General features: G+C 37.2%; 1 protein-coding gene across 5 annotated transcripts; it reads left to right on the forward strand.

Moving 5' to 3' along the window:
- The first annotated feature begins 1,871 nt into the window (after positions 1 to 1,871).
- Positions 1,872 to 8,164, forward strand: LOC18041308 (putative disease resistance protein RGA1). Of its 5 annotated transcripts, XM_024183264.1 has the most exons (13): positions 1,872 to 2,202; positions 3,625 to 4,838; positions 4,933 to 5,007; positions 5,198 to 5,384; positions 5,641 to 5,906; positions 6,015 to 6,132; positions 6,232 to 6,344; positions 6,431 to 6,679; positions 6,755 to 6,864; positions 6,975 to 7,093; positions 7,214 to 7,362; positions 7,449 to 7,669; positions 7,831 to 8,164. In XM_024183264.1, exons 1-2 carry the CDS (start codon positions 1,903 to 1,905, stop codon positions 4,783 to 4,785), a joined length of 1,461 nt encoding a protein of 486 aa, XP_024039032.1. In that variant the 5' UTR covers positions 1,872 to 1,902; the 3' UTR covers positions 4,786 to 4,838; positions 4,933 to 5,007; positions 5,198 to 5,384; positions 5,641 to 5,906; positions 6,015 to 6,132; positions 6,232 to 6,344; positions 6,431 to 6,679; positions 6,755 to 6,864; positions 6,975 to 7,093; positions 7,214 to 7,362; positions 7,449 to 7,669; positions 7,831 to 8,164. The 5 variants fall into 5 exon arrangements, with proteins under 5 accessions (XP_024039032.1, XP_024039029.1, XP_024039028.1 ...); XM_024183261.1 differs by lacking the exon at positions 1,872 to 2,202 and having other exon boundaries at positions 2,209 to 4,838; positions 5,993 to 6,132; XM_024183260.1 differs by lacking the exon at positions 1,872 to 2,202 and having other exon boundaries at positions 2,209 to 4,838.
- Positions 8,165 to 17,297: the final 9,133 nt, after the last annotated feature.

Genomic DNA, 17,297 nt, shown 5'->3' on the forward strand with positions numbered 1-17,297 from the left:
AAATACCAAAAAGGATATAAAAACTATATTGCAATTTGCTTATATAATTACAAATGGAGAAATATGGCAATTTCATTAACAATAACGTAGAAAACTCATTTTCAAATAGGAAATTGAAAAACTTTAATCTGGTTTAATCAATGAAATGCTTTAAGTTTCAGAGATCTGTTTTTTTTTTTTCACATTTTCCCCCCTTCAGTTTTCATTCTGTCCAACGCAATATTGCAAACGGTCTCTGAATTATTAACGACATGCGATTAAAAGAAAAACAAATAAAGATAAATGGTTCGACTTCATGGAGGAATCCAATTTTCTTATGGCTTCCCTCTCCAATCCTACACTGCATTAATTGCACACCACTAATAATGAAAAAGAACTGGCAGATGTATCTTTCCTTCTTTTATTTTGGAAGAAAATGGGTTGTTGAAACAAAGAAGATCGATTTTAGTTTTACTCCAGGAATATTTTAGAACTTAAGTCGTAACTCGTAAGGGAAATTTTTGGCTATATGTTAATTAATTACGAATTTTGCAAAAAATAGAACTGGAAAAGAATTAGATTCCATCTCAAAGAAAAAGATAACCGTTCCTCACAAGAAAGTTAATATTCTACCAGTTAATATAATGGATTTCACTCTTCCCATGATCTATGTAAATGTAATTATAGAAATTTCTTGCCTAGAGACGAAGAAGGAATCGAATGAAAACATTATGGAACATGTGAATGTTATTATTTGGTGTAATTTCCAAGGAACATTATAATAACTGATTTTTATATAAATTGTTGGTATAAGTTTCCAACGGAAACCATTCATAATCTGCTAGAACTTCTAAGCAAATAAATTCGATAATTTTGTATATAATTTTTCCAATATACTCGTTAATATGTTAATATATAATGTTGAGTTGTGTCCCACATTAGTTAGTAAAGGAGAGATATTTGGATTTATAAAGAGGTAGGTCACTCCATCTAAAAAGCTAATTTTTTGAGTTAGATACTCATAAATCTTATGCTAAGTCCTCCTAACAAGTGGTATTAGAGCTAAACCCTAGTAGTTGAAATGTGATGGTGGAACAACTCAGATGTGTCGGACGAAAGGACCGAAGTCCAGCAGTGATTTCGTCCGAGGGAGGACTGTTAAGTTATATCCTACATTAACTGATAAATATGAGATATTTAGATTTATAAGAAGGTAAGTCACTCCACCTAAAGAGTTAATCTTTTAAATTAACTATTTAAAAATCTTATGCTAATTCCTCCAACATATAACAACTACAAGTGCTAGCTCAAAAGATATCCAACAACAAGGGTAATGATTAATGATATTCCAACAAACGGAATGTGTTAATTTTTTAATAAAGCCAGCCAAGCGAATTGATTAACAACAACGTCTGGTATCTGCATTTGATGTTGACGTATGAAACTTAAAATTCTAACTTTGTTTTAAAGCATATGGTTTTGATTTCACTTGGCGTATAACGTGAAATATTGGTTAATTTATAGTTATAATACAAGTGAGAACTGGAAGGTTGTCACCTGATAGCATTTTCACAAGTCACGACCACAACATTAAACGCATACACCGTTTCCCATCTCAAATTCAGCAACTTTCAAAATGGCTGACGCGATGGTTCCCTTTGTCTTGGAGCAGCTGATTTCAACGGCTCTTGATGAGGCCAAACAGCGAGTGGCTGAGGCTAGTGACGGGTGTTGGAAAAGAAGTGGAAAAGCTGAAACGCAGCTTTGGAGGCATTCAATGCATTGTATAATTGCGTCCCCACTGACAAATTACAGTGATAAAATGGCTTTGGCCCGCGGCTTATCAACAAATTACTTAAAGAAAAGAAAAGAAAAAAAAAAAACTCATCAATTTCTCTCATCTTTTTTCTTCCAATTTACAAAATGGTTGATGCGGTCGTTTCCGTTGTCTTGGATCAGCTGATTTCATCGGCTTTCGAAGAGGCAATAGAACGGGTGAGGCGCGTAACGGCTGTCAAAGCAGAAGTGGATAAGCTTACTAGCAATCTTCTAGCCATTAAAGCTGTGCTGAGTGATGCAGAGCAGAAGCAAGTGAAGGAGAAAGGTATCAGGCACTGGCTGGATCAGCTCAAAGAGGCATCCTGCGATATGGAGGATGTGTTTGATGAGTGGATCACTGCAAGCCGCAGACTCCAAATCAAGGGAATTCCTCAGGAGAAGACGGTATGTTCCTACTTTCTTGTTCTCTACTTTCTTGTTCTCTCTTGCTTTGGTTTCAAACTGCGTCACGACATTGCTCAGAAGATGAAAGAAATCAATGAAAATTTAGAGGGCATTTCCAAACAGAAAGATAGGTTTGACCTTCATGTCACTAGATCTTCTGAGGAATCTGTGAGGACGCAAAGTATTGCCTCAATTAATTTGCCTGATGTACGTGGTCGAGTTGAGGAAAAGGATACTCTCAAGAGGAAGTTGTTATTTGAGAGTAGTGAACAACAAAATGCCGTCCAAATCATCTCTCTCATAGGGATGGGCGGTATAGGAAAGACAACTCTTGCTCAATTTGTTTATAATGACAATGATGTGATAAGTAATTTTGAAAAAAGGATGTGGGTGTGCGTATCAGACCCTTTTGATGAGTATGGGATTGCAAAAATGATTATTGCAGCTTTAGAAGTTCCTGACCGTGATTTAGAAGATGTGAAGTCATTGAGTTTCCTTCTTGACAAAATAGAGGAGTCTATTACAGGGAAAAAGTTTTTTCTCGTCTTGGATGATGTGTGGACGGAGGATTACAGAAAATGGGAACCATTTCATAATTGTCTAATGAAAGGATCTCATGGAAGCAAGATTTTGGTTACCACTCGTAAGGAGACGGTTAGCATTATGATGAGCTGTACTGATATGATCACAGTTACGGGGCTGTCTACAGAAGATTGTTGGTCCTTGTTTGAAAGTATTGCTTTTTTTGGCAAATCATCTTCAGAGATTGGACAATTAGAAGCAATTGGTAAGAGTATCGTAGACAAGTGCAAGGGCCTGCCCCTTGCAGTCAAAACTATTGGGAGTCTCCTGCGGTATAAAAAAACTAGAGAACAATGGCAAAATATATTAGAGAGTGAGGTATGGCAAATAAGAGAGCTTGAAGAAAAACTTTTCGCTCCCCTGCAGTTAAGTTATACTGATTTGCCCTCTGAGATAAAACCATGTTTTACTTACTGTGCTGTCTTTTCAAAAGACCACAGTATAAAAAAAGATGAATTGATTAATTTATGGATGGCTCAAGGTTACATCAGGTCAAAATGTAACGAAGAGTTGGAAATGATTGGTGAGGAGTATTTCAATTACTTAGCCTCAAGATCTTTCTTTCAAGAATTTGAGAAAGATGACATGGGTGTTGTTATAGGATGTAAAATGCATGACATAACACATGATTTTGCAGTGTATCTCACTGAAAATGAATGTTATTCAACAGATGTTAATGGTATTATAAAATCATTATCATCGACACCCGCTTCTCAAAAGAAACTTCGTCATTTGATGTTGATGCTAGGCCATATAAATGCTTCATTTTCTTTTGCCAAATTAAATGCTAAAAAGTTACGTAGTCTTTTTATTCATAGCAATCATTGGGTCTCTTCACAGGAGCTAGAAGATGTTTTCAAGCAATTTACTTGTTTAAGGGCGTTGAGGATATGTGGAGAGAATGTGTGGGAAATTGGAAATAGTAAAATACCAAAAGCGATGAAAAATTTGATACATTTAAGATTCCTTAAATTATCTTGGTTACGGATAAAAGAATTGCCAGAGACATGCTGTGAGTTAATTAATTTAGAAACCTTAGAGATCAATAGATGTACTCGATTGAAAAGACTACCTCAAGGAATGGAAAAGTTGATGAATCTGAGACATCTAATCATCATGAATCATGTTTATTTAGAATACATGCCAAGGGGAATTGAGAGATTAACTGGTCTTCGGACACTGAGTGAGTTCGTTGTGGGTCGTACTGGTGGTGAACATGCTAGCAAAGTATGCAAGCTCGAAGCTCTGAAAGGCATGAATCACCTCCGAGGGTTGCTTAAAATTCGAATGTTGGGGGATTTGGCAAACGTTGATGAGGCTAAACATGTAGATCTCAAGGAAAAGAAGAATCTCGATCGTTTGGAATTGTGGTTTGATAACGTGGGGATGCCCGATGAAAATGAAGAAAACGATGAAGCAATTACTAAGGTATTACAGCTCCCTCCCAATTTGGAGTATTTAGGAATATTACATTATAGAGGCAGGTCGCTGATTTTTCCCAATTGGATAGAGTCATTTAACAAGTTGAAGAAGTTGTTGTTCATAGATTGCAAAAAGTGTGAGAGTATGCCTCCTTTGGGACAATTGCCATCCCTTGAAGTACTCACGATATGGTATATGGATAGTGTGGAAAGAGTGGGTGATGAATTTTTGGGAATAGAAAACAGTTGTTTACATGGCATATCCTCATCTTCATCTTCTTCATTATCTACCGCCTTTCCCAAATTGAAACATCTCACAATTAAGGGATCGAAAAAATGGGATGAGTGGTATTTTGCAAAAGAAGATATTACAATCATGCCGCAACTCAATTCCTTGGATATTAGCTTGTGTAACAACTTGAAGTCGCTGCCAGACCAAATTCTTCAAAGCAAAACACTGGAGAACTTGACGATTGAGAAGTGTCCAATTTTAGAAGTACGTTTTAAAAAGGACACAGGAGAGGAGTGGCCAAAGATCTCTCACATTCCAAGCATCCGAATTGGTCATTGGTATGTGTAACAAGCCCCTTGTTGAATTCAATAACAGCAGAAATTAACATAGAGGTCCCAGAGGTAATTTTTTTCTTCTTTCTTCAATTTATTAATTTATGAGTTATTTTCTTCACTTCCTTCTTTATAGTATTCATATTAATTGTGTTGCTTTCAGTTGTGAAAAATGGGGCTATCTATTCTGTAGAAGCTTAAGCTTGGATGGATCGTCACCTCCCCATTCCTATCATAGGTAAGTTCAACATCACTATATTTAGTAATTCATTCAGCTAAATATATTTTAAGGATTAGCAAGCATCACGACAATTCTTTGCTAAATAAAAATGTGCATGCATATATAGACACATGGGTTCTGTTTCCTCAAATTTCTCTCAGCTTCCGAGATCTATAATTTTGTTCATCCACATCTGACCTTTGTGCAGTCTCTATTTCCAAAACACTCTATCATCACGAACATGTTGTTGATGAGGTAATCTAGCCACAGTTGCAGAAGGCTAATTCAATATACTTTATCTTCGAGAATGGAAATTGAAGTTCAATTTTGGGGGCATATTCCACTCTTTCCACCCTGTGGCTACAATTAGCAGCTACCTCACGAAGGCCCTTCTTGTAAGTATTAAATAATCCTTTCCTTCACCATTCTTTACTTTTTGAAGTATATAAAGTTAAATTTGGGAAGAAAAAAAAAGGGGGAAAAACTTTGATCTTCTTTATGAGAATTGATTCACTTATAAAATACCAGTGGAAAAGGAGATGGATTTATACTAATGTCTGTGAAATCACATTAAACGTGATTTTAGTGTTAATTAAAAATCACCCAGGAAGAGAAATTGGTGAATGACTTTCTTTTCCTCTTGAAATTCAGGTTCCTCAGGGCACATCAGTGGTGGCTGCGCAGTTGGAACATCGTGAAATATATTGCGCGATGTGGCTGGCCAGCTTAATTTGTTTACTCGCTGAAATATATTTCTTAATCTTACCTGAGCGCATTCTTTTGCAAAATGCAAACATAGAAGATTGTCATGCAAGCAGCCAGAGATGGAGAGGAGAAGCTGTCTAACTACTGAGCCTTTTCCAGAAGAGTAAAAGCCAGTAGGAGTTCTTGGAGAGGATTCAAATCGGTTATTTATGGTTTGTCAATGCTCTTATGAGGATTCTATTCTTCATCTTTTCAAAGCAAAGCACATTATTGCAGTAATATCTAATTTCTATTGTAGTTTTTCTTAATATGCATAACAGGTTTTGCTACTCATGCTAGCTATGCTAGGAATTCAACTCCTGTTATCACTAATCACCAAAGCCAAATCGTGGAGCGAATGTGAACTGTGAAACAACTTATCAATAAAGTCATTGGCTGGTGAGTGCTGGGCATTACAAAACTTCCATCTGGTCTCTCTGGTCGCTATTGCTATAATTTGTTGTATTGCTTTATCTGATTTTGTAGCTTTGTGGACAGAAACTTGTTTGTGTGTCGTGTGCCATGATCATGCAGTCATGGTGTCTTGTGCTTGTACATTGGGGTGGAAACAATGGTTCAACTCTCACTCGTGGGGTCATAGCTAATTGAGAGTGAGTTTCTTAATTTTTTCTGCCTAATTATTTGAAATATGTTTTGCTATTGGGCAATCATTTTTTATTGATTTAATTGTTCTCAGACAAATCTCCTGGGCCACTAGTCAACTATTTTGGCTTTACTTACCCAAGCATCATCAATTCAATAATTGGATTCTTGTAATGGAGAAGAGATGTATGCCGTTAATCTTTTAAAGCATTCAAGGATCCCATTTCCTGAAATCTATGACCCCAGTTTCATTCCTGCCAATTACTTGCCACATGCGAACAATGTGGTCAAGGAAATAAGAAAATGCTACAAAGCCCCGCGATACTACTTGTTTTGGTTACAGGTATTCTAATTAATTTGTTTCTTTTTTTGTGTTAGAGAGTTTAAGTAGAGGAATAAGGTGGACATAATGTTGTAGTGTGGACTACTGACACCTAGAGGTACAATAATGCGATCATGGGGCTAAATGACACAATGGAGAACCCATCTTTGCTTCATTGGAGAAACTAAATGAAGCTAAGATTTCAGGTTTTATAATTCGAAAAATCTTGCCCTTTACTTTGTTGGTTGAATTTTTATTGAGAATGTATCCTGAGACACTGATTTTGTATTGTTGAATTTGGTTTTTTATGGGTAAGGCTGATTGATTTGGCCAATCAGAGGAACAATTTGATTGTGGAGATGACTTTTAAGAGCAGCCAAACCAAAATGAAATCTGTTTAGTTTGGTTGATTTTCTTGTTGGGTCTGGAATCAAGGTATGGATGCAGTCTAGATGCATTAAAGTGCTTTAACTTCATGAAAAAAGAGATTTTTAAAGAAACTGATTTGTTTTTGTGCTGAATTGGCTGGTTGATGCATGCCAAACCATTTGTAAGCTACAACCACCTGGGAAACAACGATGGAATGATCCCTCAGCCCCTCAAAAGTCTAAAATCTTAATATCCAAAAGCGATGTTATTGATGATGTGGTCTTCAGCAGTTGTATACTTTATCAGCCTAGTGAGCAACCCCATCACTCATCAAGGTAACCTCACATTATTGGTTGACAAGAGAAATATTAACGTGTATACAGCAATTATATTGAACGTCTTTTGTTTGTAATTAATGCAGTGAGTATGGCTACCAATTGTGCTTTGCATATTTCTTTTGTTGGCGATAGCATGAGAGCCATGGATAGGTTCACATCAGATATTTTGATGGGTGGCAAGAACACCATTTTGTGCTGCACGACACGACCGAGGATTCTCTTTGGGCTGCTGTATCTCCATCATCTTAGATTTGGTCCCTCTAACCATCTTACCATCACCAGTATCAGATTAAGCTGAATTAAGGTTGGTTGCCAATATGTCACATACTTTGATATTCATCTCTTTAACACTAGAATGTTATAATTTTATGCATCTTTGCTTTGTGGACAATTCTTGGTTGACAGTATGATTAATTGGTTAAAGAAACGGTTATTAATACATGGGGTTAAATTATGCTGTTGCAGGGAAAACCCCACTATTTCCGAGCTGTGGCTACAATTCTCACCAAAGTTCCTTTTGATCAATTGATCAACATCATGTACATCGTTACTCAGCCTGATCACAAACACTTTTGATGGATTATCAATCATAATTGAAATACTGAACTACTTGAGGATGATTTAATGGATCCAATTCTTGGAGTCGCTTCCTCCATTGCCTGCAAGTTGGTGGGGAGCTTATGACTGTTGAACTTGAATTTCTATCATTGCCTGCCGCAATAATAGAATTATTTGGGACTGTTGAATACTTGAATTTTTGTTTATACATTTGTCATCTTCATTATTGTATTGTACATGATTTCTAGCTCTTTCTGTCAATACTCGTGAATTAAAGGATTTTAACTATAATTTTCAAACATTGGAAAATAATATTTTACAATGAGTATTCGAACATGACACAAATTTTATAATACTAAGTCTTCAAATCAAGATAAGGTTTAGCTGTATATATTATAGTAAAAAATGAAATCCAGTTCGTGTTCTGCGGGCTCCAATCAATCAAATGGCCCATGAGAACAACTAGAGGGGTTGGATGGCAAGAAAGCTACAAATTTTTGTATTTGTAATAAGTTGTAATTTACCTCAATTAGAATGACAATTTTTAATTTACTCTTTAAAGTTTTGAAAGCATTAATTTATCTTCATTTTCGTTTAAAAAATAAGGGCAAAATCAAATAAGGGTGCGTTGAAGAATTTTTTATATATTTTATTTTGTCTTTTTAATGGTAAATGAGAGTAAATTGATTCTTTTAAAATATTGGATTTTCATTCCTAGTGGGGGTAAATTAAAGTTTACCCAATACTTATTATTAAGATTTAGAAGCTAAGTTACTAGTTTGGGATTGCAGTGGCAGGTGAAACAAGCTCCTTCTACTGTGTAAATAAAATAAGTTGCTGATTAAAAAAGTAAACATATGTTGACCAAAGTATACATATGTTTAAGCTATCTTCATTTTGTATATATTGGATTTATAAAAAAGTAAGACATAATCATCCTTTTGTTAAAATAGTAAGGTTATAATAACTAATAAGAACTTTAAATGTGGTGGTACTTTTGATAAGCTGATTACAAAAAGCAATTCATTATCCACTTTTAAAAGTTGCTGTCAAAATGGAGAAATTTATCAAATCAATAATTTTTGAAATATTTATCAAACACTAATTTTTGTCAAAACTTATGAAATAAGCTACTTACAACTTTTTAACCATAATCGCATGAAAAATGTGAACATATCTTTATTATTGTGTCATATTTATTATTTAAAATTCATATCTAAAACTACAACCTTTATCTTTAAAACTACTTTTGTTTTTCAGTAACTCAATACCAAACAAATTTTAATAACACTAGTAACTGAAATTTCTCAAAGTCTCAAACCCATTCGTCTATCAGGAGACGGCATCGGCTCAACAAAGTAAGCCCGCTTCGCTTAATGCCATGGCTGTACTCGAGAAAAACGATGAAACAAATGTTACAAATAAATTTTTTTCTTTAGTCCATACAGATGAATTGGATCCGTGAAGACATGCAAAATTAAATAACAACAACAACAACAACAACAATAACAACAATACACGAAAAAATAAAATGATTGAAGTTATGTTCGCCCCAATATTTGAAATTGTAAACCAAGGATGCGTTTGGAATTGAGGTTCGGCAATTATAACTTAAAAGATACAGCATTAAGTATTTAGTAAACAATAGCTACTGTAACTTGAAAGTTACGTTAATATGATTTTTCACTTGTGTAATGAAAAATCTATTATATCTTTAATAATTTTGTTAAAATTATAAAAAAATCCCAAATAGGACATAACATAATTTTCTTTGAAACATCAAAGTTACTCAATTTCGCTGGAAAATATTCATCATCATCTATTGAGTACCACGAAGCAATTTCTTCTATGAATACAAAAGTGAAGTATATATATGGGTCTAATTCTATTATATATTTGAGGAAAAAAGATATGTGCACCCCTAAAATTTGGGGTAATGGTCATTCAGACTAGCAAGTTTTAAAATAGGATAGTAAAACTTTTTTTTTTACCATAATACTCTTTAAACATAGTAACTAAAGAAATTGATTTTGAAATTTTTAATAAAAATAGATATAATATAAATAATGTAATATGTCTAGTAGACTAATAGTATTAAAATATTTTAATATGATAATATTAAATACATTTAAATATGAAAATTATTATAATTATTTTAAAATGTACTTCTGTTTATTGCAGTGATTTTAAATAAATATTTGGGTTAAATACATTTTACAATCAAAAAACAAATTCTCACGTATTAATAATGTTGATATTATTATTTTACATAATATTCAAAATAATTTAAAGTTTAAAAATTTGTTTTAATAATATTTTTATTTATTATAAAATATATTTTAATATAATAAAATATGTCTAACAGATTGTAATATATTAAAATATTTTTAAATATTGAAATTATTTTAAAAATTATATCTTATTTTATTTATTTTAATGTTATATTTTTATTTATTATAAAACATTGGAGTGAGTTTATTTTTCAAATTGTGTTCAGAATCGCTGCAGTTTTTGTTATCAAATTCTATCTGTGGAGTTAAGAAATGGAAAACCTTACGAAATAAAAATGCAAAACACAGAACTATAGAGAATAAAATTCTACTCGGCATACTTGCATAACAATGTTATATTCCACCAATTACAGTTTTTTGTTTTCAGCAATTATGAAGCTCTATCTAGCGTTCTTTCTTTAACACAACAATCAAAAAGAAAAAGAAAATTAAAAGAGAGAGAGAGAGAGAGAGAGAGAAGGCAAAAGCTAAGTTGTGTTTCCTCAGGTCGCTCATATATCATTAATAGGATTCTACGTCTCTTCAACAAAATAGACACTTTAGCCAATCACAGAGCAGTAAGAGAAAAAGGAAATCAAAACACTTGAGCAACGGCATGATCGAGTTTCTGTCGCACCATTTAAATTACATCTTATGTAATTAAGAGCATAATTATGGTGTCCATCTATGCCATTGAACCCAGACTCTTTCCACCTACATGATTATGGCTCTCAGATCATTGACACTCTTTCATTGGACTCCATCGTGTTGGGCCAAAATGGGCTTCAAGTGCTGAGAGATCACCAGAATAAATAAAGATAAAGAGTAGCGAATCATTTTTTATATTATTTTCCATTTCATTTTTACGAAAATGCCAAAAAGGACATAAAAATTATAAAAAAAAATTTGCTTATATAATTCGCCTTTGTCTTGTCAATTACAAATGGAGAAACATGGCAATTTTATTAATAATAACGTAGAAAACTCATTTTCAAATAGGAAATTGAAAAGCTTTAATCTAGTTTAACTAAGGAAATGCTTTTAAGTTTCGGAGTTTGGTTTTTTTTCCCATTTTTTACCCCTTAGTTTTCATTCTGTCCAACGCAATACTGCAATGTTCTCTGAATTAATAGCGACATACGATTAAGAGAAAAAACAAATAGAGAAAAACGGTCAGATTTCATGGAGGAATCCGCGTTTCTTATGGCTTCGATCTCCAATCCTACACCGCCTTAATTGTATATCACTAATATTGAAAAGAAGCGTTGTATCTTCTCTTCACTTTATTTTGAAGAAAATGGCTTCTCGAAACAAAGGCGATCGATTTAGTTCTACTCAAGGATCACTTTTGGAACTAAAGTCTTAATTTACAGAGGGATTTGTAGTCGGATGGGAGAACCTGAGCCCTGAAAGTTGAGGGCGCAGGCCTGCTTGGGGTTTTACCACTAACGAAAAATTAGTGTTAAAATTTTAGTTCCTCTCTTATTAATAAGAGGAAATTAGGACTTTAAATTTCCATCCTTCTAATAGGTAGGAGTAGTTTTGCTATCCTTATTCATTTACATATAAAATCGAGTTTGGATTTTAGGCCTACAATTTAGAACGTAAATTTGTTCACACTTAGATCTTCTAATAGAAAATGACTACAGAATCGGATAATGAGACATTTGAACAAGTCAACAATAGTTTCAATACTTTCAATACTCTTAAGGATAACTTGTATTATATCTTCATTGATGCAAAGTGTATACATCATGTTACAATTATAGTTGGAAGAATCGAGGAATCTAAATTTTGAGTTGTGCGCATGTCGGCATGATTAATTTGATTGTGATTGAATCGTGTTAAGGGAAATTTTTGGCTATATGTTAATTAATTACCAATTTTGCAAAAGTATAATTGTAGAAGGCTGAAAAAGAGATTCCATTTCAAAGAAAAAGATAACCATTCCTCACAGGAAAGTTAATATTCTACAAGATTGATTCTCAAGTTAATGCATAATGTTTGGGGGATATACTTCGACAAGACCAACCATGCCTTGGACGATGAGCCAGCCTCCTTATAATGGAGTAGATGAGCAGATGTCTGGTAGCAGGTTTCCACGAACATGAATCTTCTGCAGAAATCTGGTAGCAGGTTTTCATGAGCAGGAATATTCTGCTCGTTCACGAATACACCCTTCTCGGGACCACAGCGAGAGCCGGCCTCCTACTAGGAGCATAAGGCTATTCCTGCTAGAGGTCGAAGTGGGTAGACATGGTCTATAGCGGTTGGCAAGGCGTGCACTCCTGTCTGAAAATCAAGGCACGAAGCCCACTCAGCCACAACTACGATAGTGAAGCACCCACTTCCGAGAGTGGAGGGAGGTGATGGACGTGGATCGTAAGAAGGGCCGGATTCGAAGGAAGGCTATAAAAGGGTAATTAATGAAGGTAAAGAGGTTAGGCTTTTTGAGATTAGAGCCTAATAAAAGAGTTTTCTATTGAGAGATCATAAAAGAGCCATAAGATTAGTGGCTGTGTTTCCCAGAAAGGCAAACCTACTTTTCTGACTTGAGCGTCGAAGGGTTTACGCCGGAAAAATACCTGGCGTGCTCTGACCAGTTTCTGTGTACGTAGGAGTCTGCGGAGTGGAAGTCTTACGAGGAGAGATATTGGTCGCAGGACGAGTTAGTTGAGGAGAGATCCTGATCGTGGACGAGCAGAAAATCAAAATCTCGCATCAACATTTTGGCGCCGTCTGTAGGGAGCTGAACAAAAAGCTTTTCTTGAAAGAAAGAAGAGGAGAAAAAAAAAGGGAGGTGAAAATGAATGTAGGCGGAGGTAGTGCACAAGGAGGTGACTTGAGGCTTAACGAGTCTGTGACATTGAGAGAGATAACCAATGAGGTGCAGGAAAAAGCAATGTATGAGCGGATGGAACGGGTGGAGAAACAAATGGAGACCCTAACAACCATCTTACACGAGATGAGAAGTGAGCGAAGGAAATTCACGAAGAGGGGGTGAGAAGTGGTGGAATGACACCGGGACACATTGACAGAAGGAACAACGATAATATGATGAGAGGTCGGACCACCAGAAGATTTGGTGGTGAGGTGGGTAATTCATCTCTACGAGGAGATCAGTCCCTGGGGAGGCAGGTCTTTGATAACGATGAAAAAGTGGTGAATGTAGAGGAAAGAGAACTCTGGAAACACCTGCATGATGTCGAGTAAGAACGAGATCAGGTTGCAGCACGTGACCCCAGTCGTGCCGTACAGCTGGGAGAAGAAGCTGGGAGAAGAAGTGCGCAGATTAGCGCAGATAATAGATGACATGCAAGGACGGAGCAGAGCACCTGGTTGGAGGATAATGCTGGACGGAGAATCCCCGCTCTCGACAGAAATCGAGAGAGTATTAAATTCTTCGAGCAGATGTGCTAGGAATTTGCAGAGCAGTTTCGTGGGGCAATGGCGCCTGAAGATGATATGATGGAGCTGACGAGCATAAAGCAAGGAGAGGAGGAAACCCTTCGGGAGTTCATCAAAAGGTTCCATCGCGCTGTCCTCGATTTGGGGGCCTTTAACCATCCCCAGACGTTGAGAGGATTGAAAGAAGGGGTGAAGATAGGATGCTTGTGGTACAATCTAAGAAGTCCAGCCATTCAGTCTTACTCTACTGCTTACAAGCAGGCCAAGAGAGATATAGAGATCGAGGAAGAAAAGGTGGCCAAGATTAAGACAGACCAGTTGGAAGGGTTGAAGAGGAAAGAGAAGAGAGTCATACCAGGAAATGGGTCAATTAAGAGGAAGGACCACCATGCCTCGGGAAGTGGAGTAGGAGGTCGGGTCACCTTTTACCAGCCTCATCAGAGGCCACCCTAATATTAGTGGAGTAGGATGCAACTTCCTCGCTCACCAACTAGGTATTCTTGGCGAAGGCATAACCAAACATACGGTCACCAATATCCACACCCACATGGTGGTAGAGCTAGCAGACCAGAGGCATCGATGCCCCCTTCAGCTCAGAATGGCACCCACAGGGAAAGGGCGGTGCACATGATCGATTAGAGCCAAAATTATGGGCAGTATACTTCCTTAAAGGTGTCCTTGGACGAGGTGTATGAGGCCATAAAGGATTGGAGTTTACTATACCCCCTACCCCAATAACCAAGCTTCCCAGCAGGAAAGATAGGAGACGGTATTGCAAATTTCACGGCACTGCAAATTTCACGGCACCCACGGTCATACCACAACCAAATGTAGGGATCTCAAAACTCAGGTTGAAGATTTAGTGAGAAATCGTTATTTGGACGAGTTCGTTGATGGGGTTATCCCGATGGTGGGTTCGTCAGGAGAAGGGGAGCAGAGTAATAGAAACATGGGCAACGAGCAGTCGATAGTAAGGGTAATCACGGGGGCCCCACATTGGCAGGGGACTCCAACAGATCGAGGAAGAACTATGCTAGGTATGCCATGACTAGCAAAGAAGTGTTCTTCAACACCCCAGCAGCCAAGCGAGCAAGAATCAGGCTAGTCCCGATCATGTGGACAGATGAGGACGAAGAAGGGATTCTATATCCGCATGAGGATGCCTTCGTCATTAAAGCCACCGCTGCCAGCAAGAAGTTTGATCGGATTCTGGTAAATACGGGAAGCTCGGTTGATGTCCTATTCAAATTAACTCTGGAGGAGATGGGAATAGCAGACCTGAGATTAGAGCACACCAACACCTCCTTGAAGGGATTTGGTCGAGGAAAGCTGGTCCCTCTAAGCGTGGTTGAGCTGCCCATCACAATTGGCAGCTCCCCAACAGAGAAGACTATGATCCTGGACTTTGTGATTGTCGATGAAGAGAATCCTTACCAGATGATTCTAGGCCGCCCATTCCTGAGGATGAGTAAGGCATTGCTCTCCAATCATTACTTGGCTCTCAAGTATCGGGTGAATGGTGTAGTGGGGGTAGTACGAGGAGATCGGAGAATTGCTCGAAGCTGTTACTCTACAGCAGCGAGGGAAACAATGCAGATCACGTCGCTTGACACTCGGGGGGAAGTCAAGGATGGCAGACATGAGCCAGTTGAGGAGCTGGGAGCGGTAAAATTGGAGCAAGGTGATTCGGAAAAAATAATCCGAATTGGGTCAAGGCTTAAAGAAGAGCAGAAGCAGGAGCTGGTTCGTTGCCTGCGGGCTCATGCAGGTGTGTTTGCTTGGACCCATGAAGATATGTTGGGAATCGACCTCGAGATGGCTTGCCAGAGGTTAGTAATAAGGAAGGATGCTCGGTCGATAAGACAGAAAAGAAGATGCTTGATAACTCTAGGAAATGAGAGTTATTACATCAATTATAGACTTGAATCAAGGTCACTTAGAGAACAAATAAAGTGTTTTTATTACATTTTGCATAAACATTCATTTTAGTTGAGTCTTAATAAGTTTTGCTTGAATCGAGTAATTTGTGCTAAAAACAGGTGCATAATTGTAGGTTTTCAGAAAGTCTAAATTCATGAGGAGATGTTGAGACATTAGAAGAGCAAGAGGAGGAAAGAATATGGCCACAAAAGAAGGAAAGCATAATCGGGAATAATGCAGTGTTGTTGTGGATGTTAGAGCAACCAGTGCTGTAGCAATCTGGGAGCAATGCGGGAGAAAACTTAGGCGCGGGTCAGCCACAAAAATCATAATCTGCATGTTTCATATTTTAACGCATGCACGCTCATGGGTTTTTATTTGCCATAATTTTGCAATATAAAAGGGAAGCATGCACCACATAGAAAGGCTGCAAGGAATTATCATAAGAATAATTACAAGGAAAGAAAAAGAAGATCAGAATTTGGGAGTGCCGTTTCGGCAACAGTGAAGAATCACGTGGAATTATTTATCTTTCACCATGCTCAACATATTTCTCTTTTTCCTTTAATTGTTTTGATGTATCCCGTGATCAATATGTTTATGTTTACTTTTCTCATTCAGAATATGAACTAAATTTACTTGTAGTTAAGTGGCAAACAATCCAATGGATTCTTAACTGTTCTTATATGTCGATTATGGCATTGCTATAGTAGTTTACTCTAGTAGTTTTTATGAATACAACTGTTATTTCGGTTGACCACCCATTTAATAGTTTCACTTAAGATAGAGCAGCAAAATGACATGTCTTAGCGGATATTATTAGAGTAGTGCTTGATCTTAAGTCAAGTTTCCTAGATTAAGTTATCGGGGAATCGAGGCGAATCTTGAGAAGATTCAGGCAATCGTACAAATGAGGTCCTCTAGTAACCTGAAGGAGATACAGAGCCTTACTGGGAAGTTAGCAGCACTCAGCCGATTCAAATCTAAGGAGAAAGATAAGTGCCAGGCCTTTTTCCAAGTGATAAAGAGAGGAAAGAAAACAGAATGGACCCCCGAATGCGAAGAAGCCTTCTAGAACTTGAAGAAATATCTGTAGCGAGCACCTTTGTTGTCCACGCCGCAAGAGGGGGACGTGTTGTTCTTGTATATGGCAGTATCAGATCATGCTACGAGCTCGGTTTTAGTAAAAGAGGAAGAAGGGGTTCAGTATCCGATCTACTATACAAGCAAAGCCCTGCTTGATGCCGAGACCAGATACCCACCGTTGGAGAAATTGGCACTTGCTTTGATGGTTGTTGCTCGGAATCTGAGACCATACTTTCAAGCATTTCTCGTCTCGGTAATAACAAACCAACCGCTGTGGCAGACTCTGCACAAGCCGAATGCTTCTGGTCGGCTAGTGAAATGGGCTATAGAGCTGAGTGAGTTCGATATAAGTTACAAACCTCGAGCAGCAATAAAGGTCCAGGCAATGGCAGACTTCATGGCAGAATTTACAGAGCCCGAACTAAGTTTGGACGAGATGGATATGACTATAGTTAACGACGAGGATCGAGTATGGCAGATGTCAGTAGATGGATCTTCAAAGGAGTAGGGATCTGGAGCAGGGATTGTTTTGGAAGGCCCAGAAGGAGAGGAGATCTCTTATGCTGTAGGACTGGAGTTCACGGCCACAAACAACCGGGCCGAATACGAAGCTTTGATAGCGGGGTTAGAGTTGGCTAAGGCAGTGAAAGCGGATAAAGTGAAAGTCTAAACTGATTCCCAACTGGTTTC

The sequence above is a fragment of the Citrus clementina genome, unplaced genomic scaffold (genome assembly GCF_000493195.1).
Source record: "Citrus clementina cultivar Clemenules unplaced genomic scaffold, Citrus_clementina_v1.0 scaffold_5, whole genome shotgun sequence".
Lineage (NCBI taxonomy): Eukaryota > Viridiplantae > Streptophyta > Magnoliopsida > Sapindales > Rutaceae > Citrus > Citrus x clementina.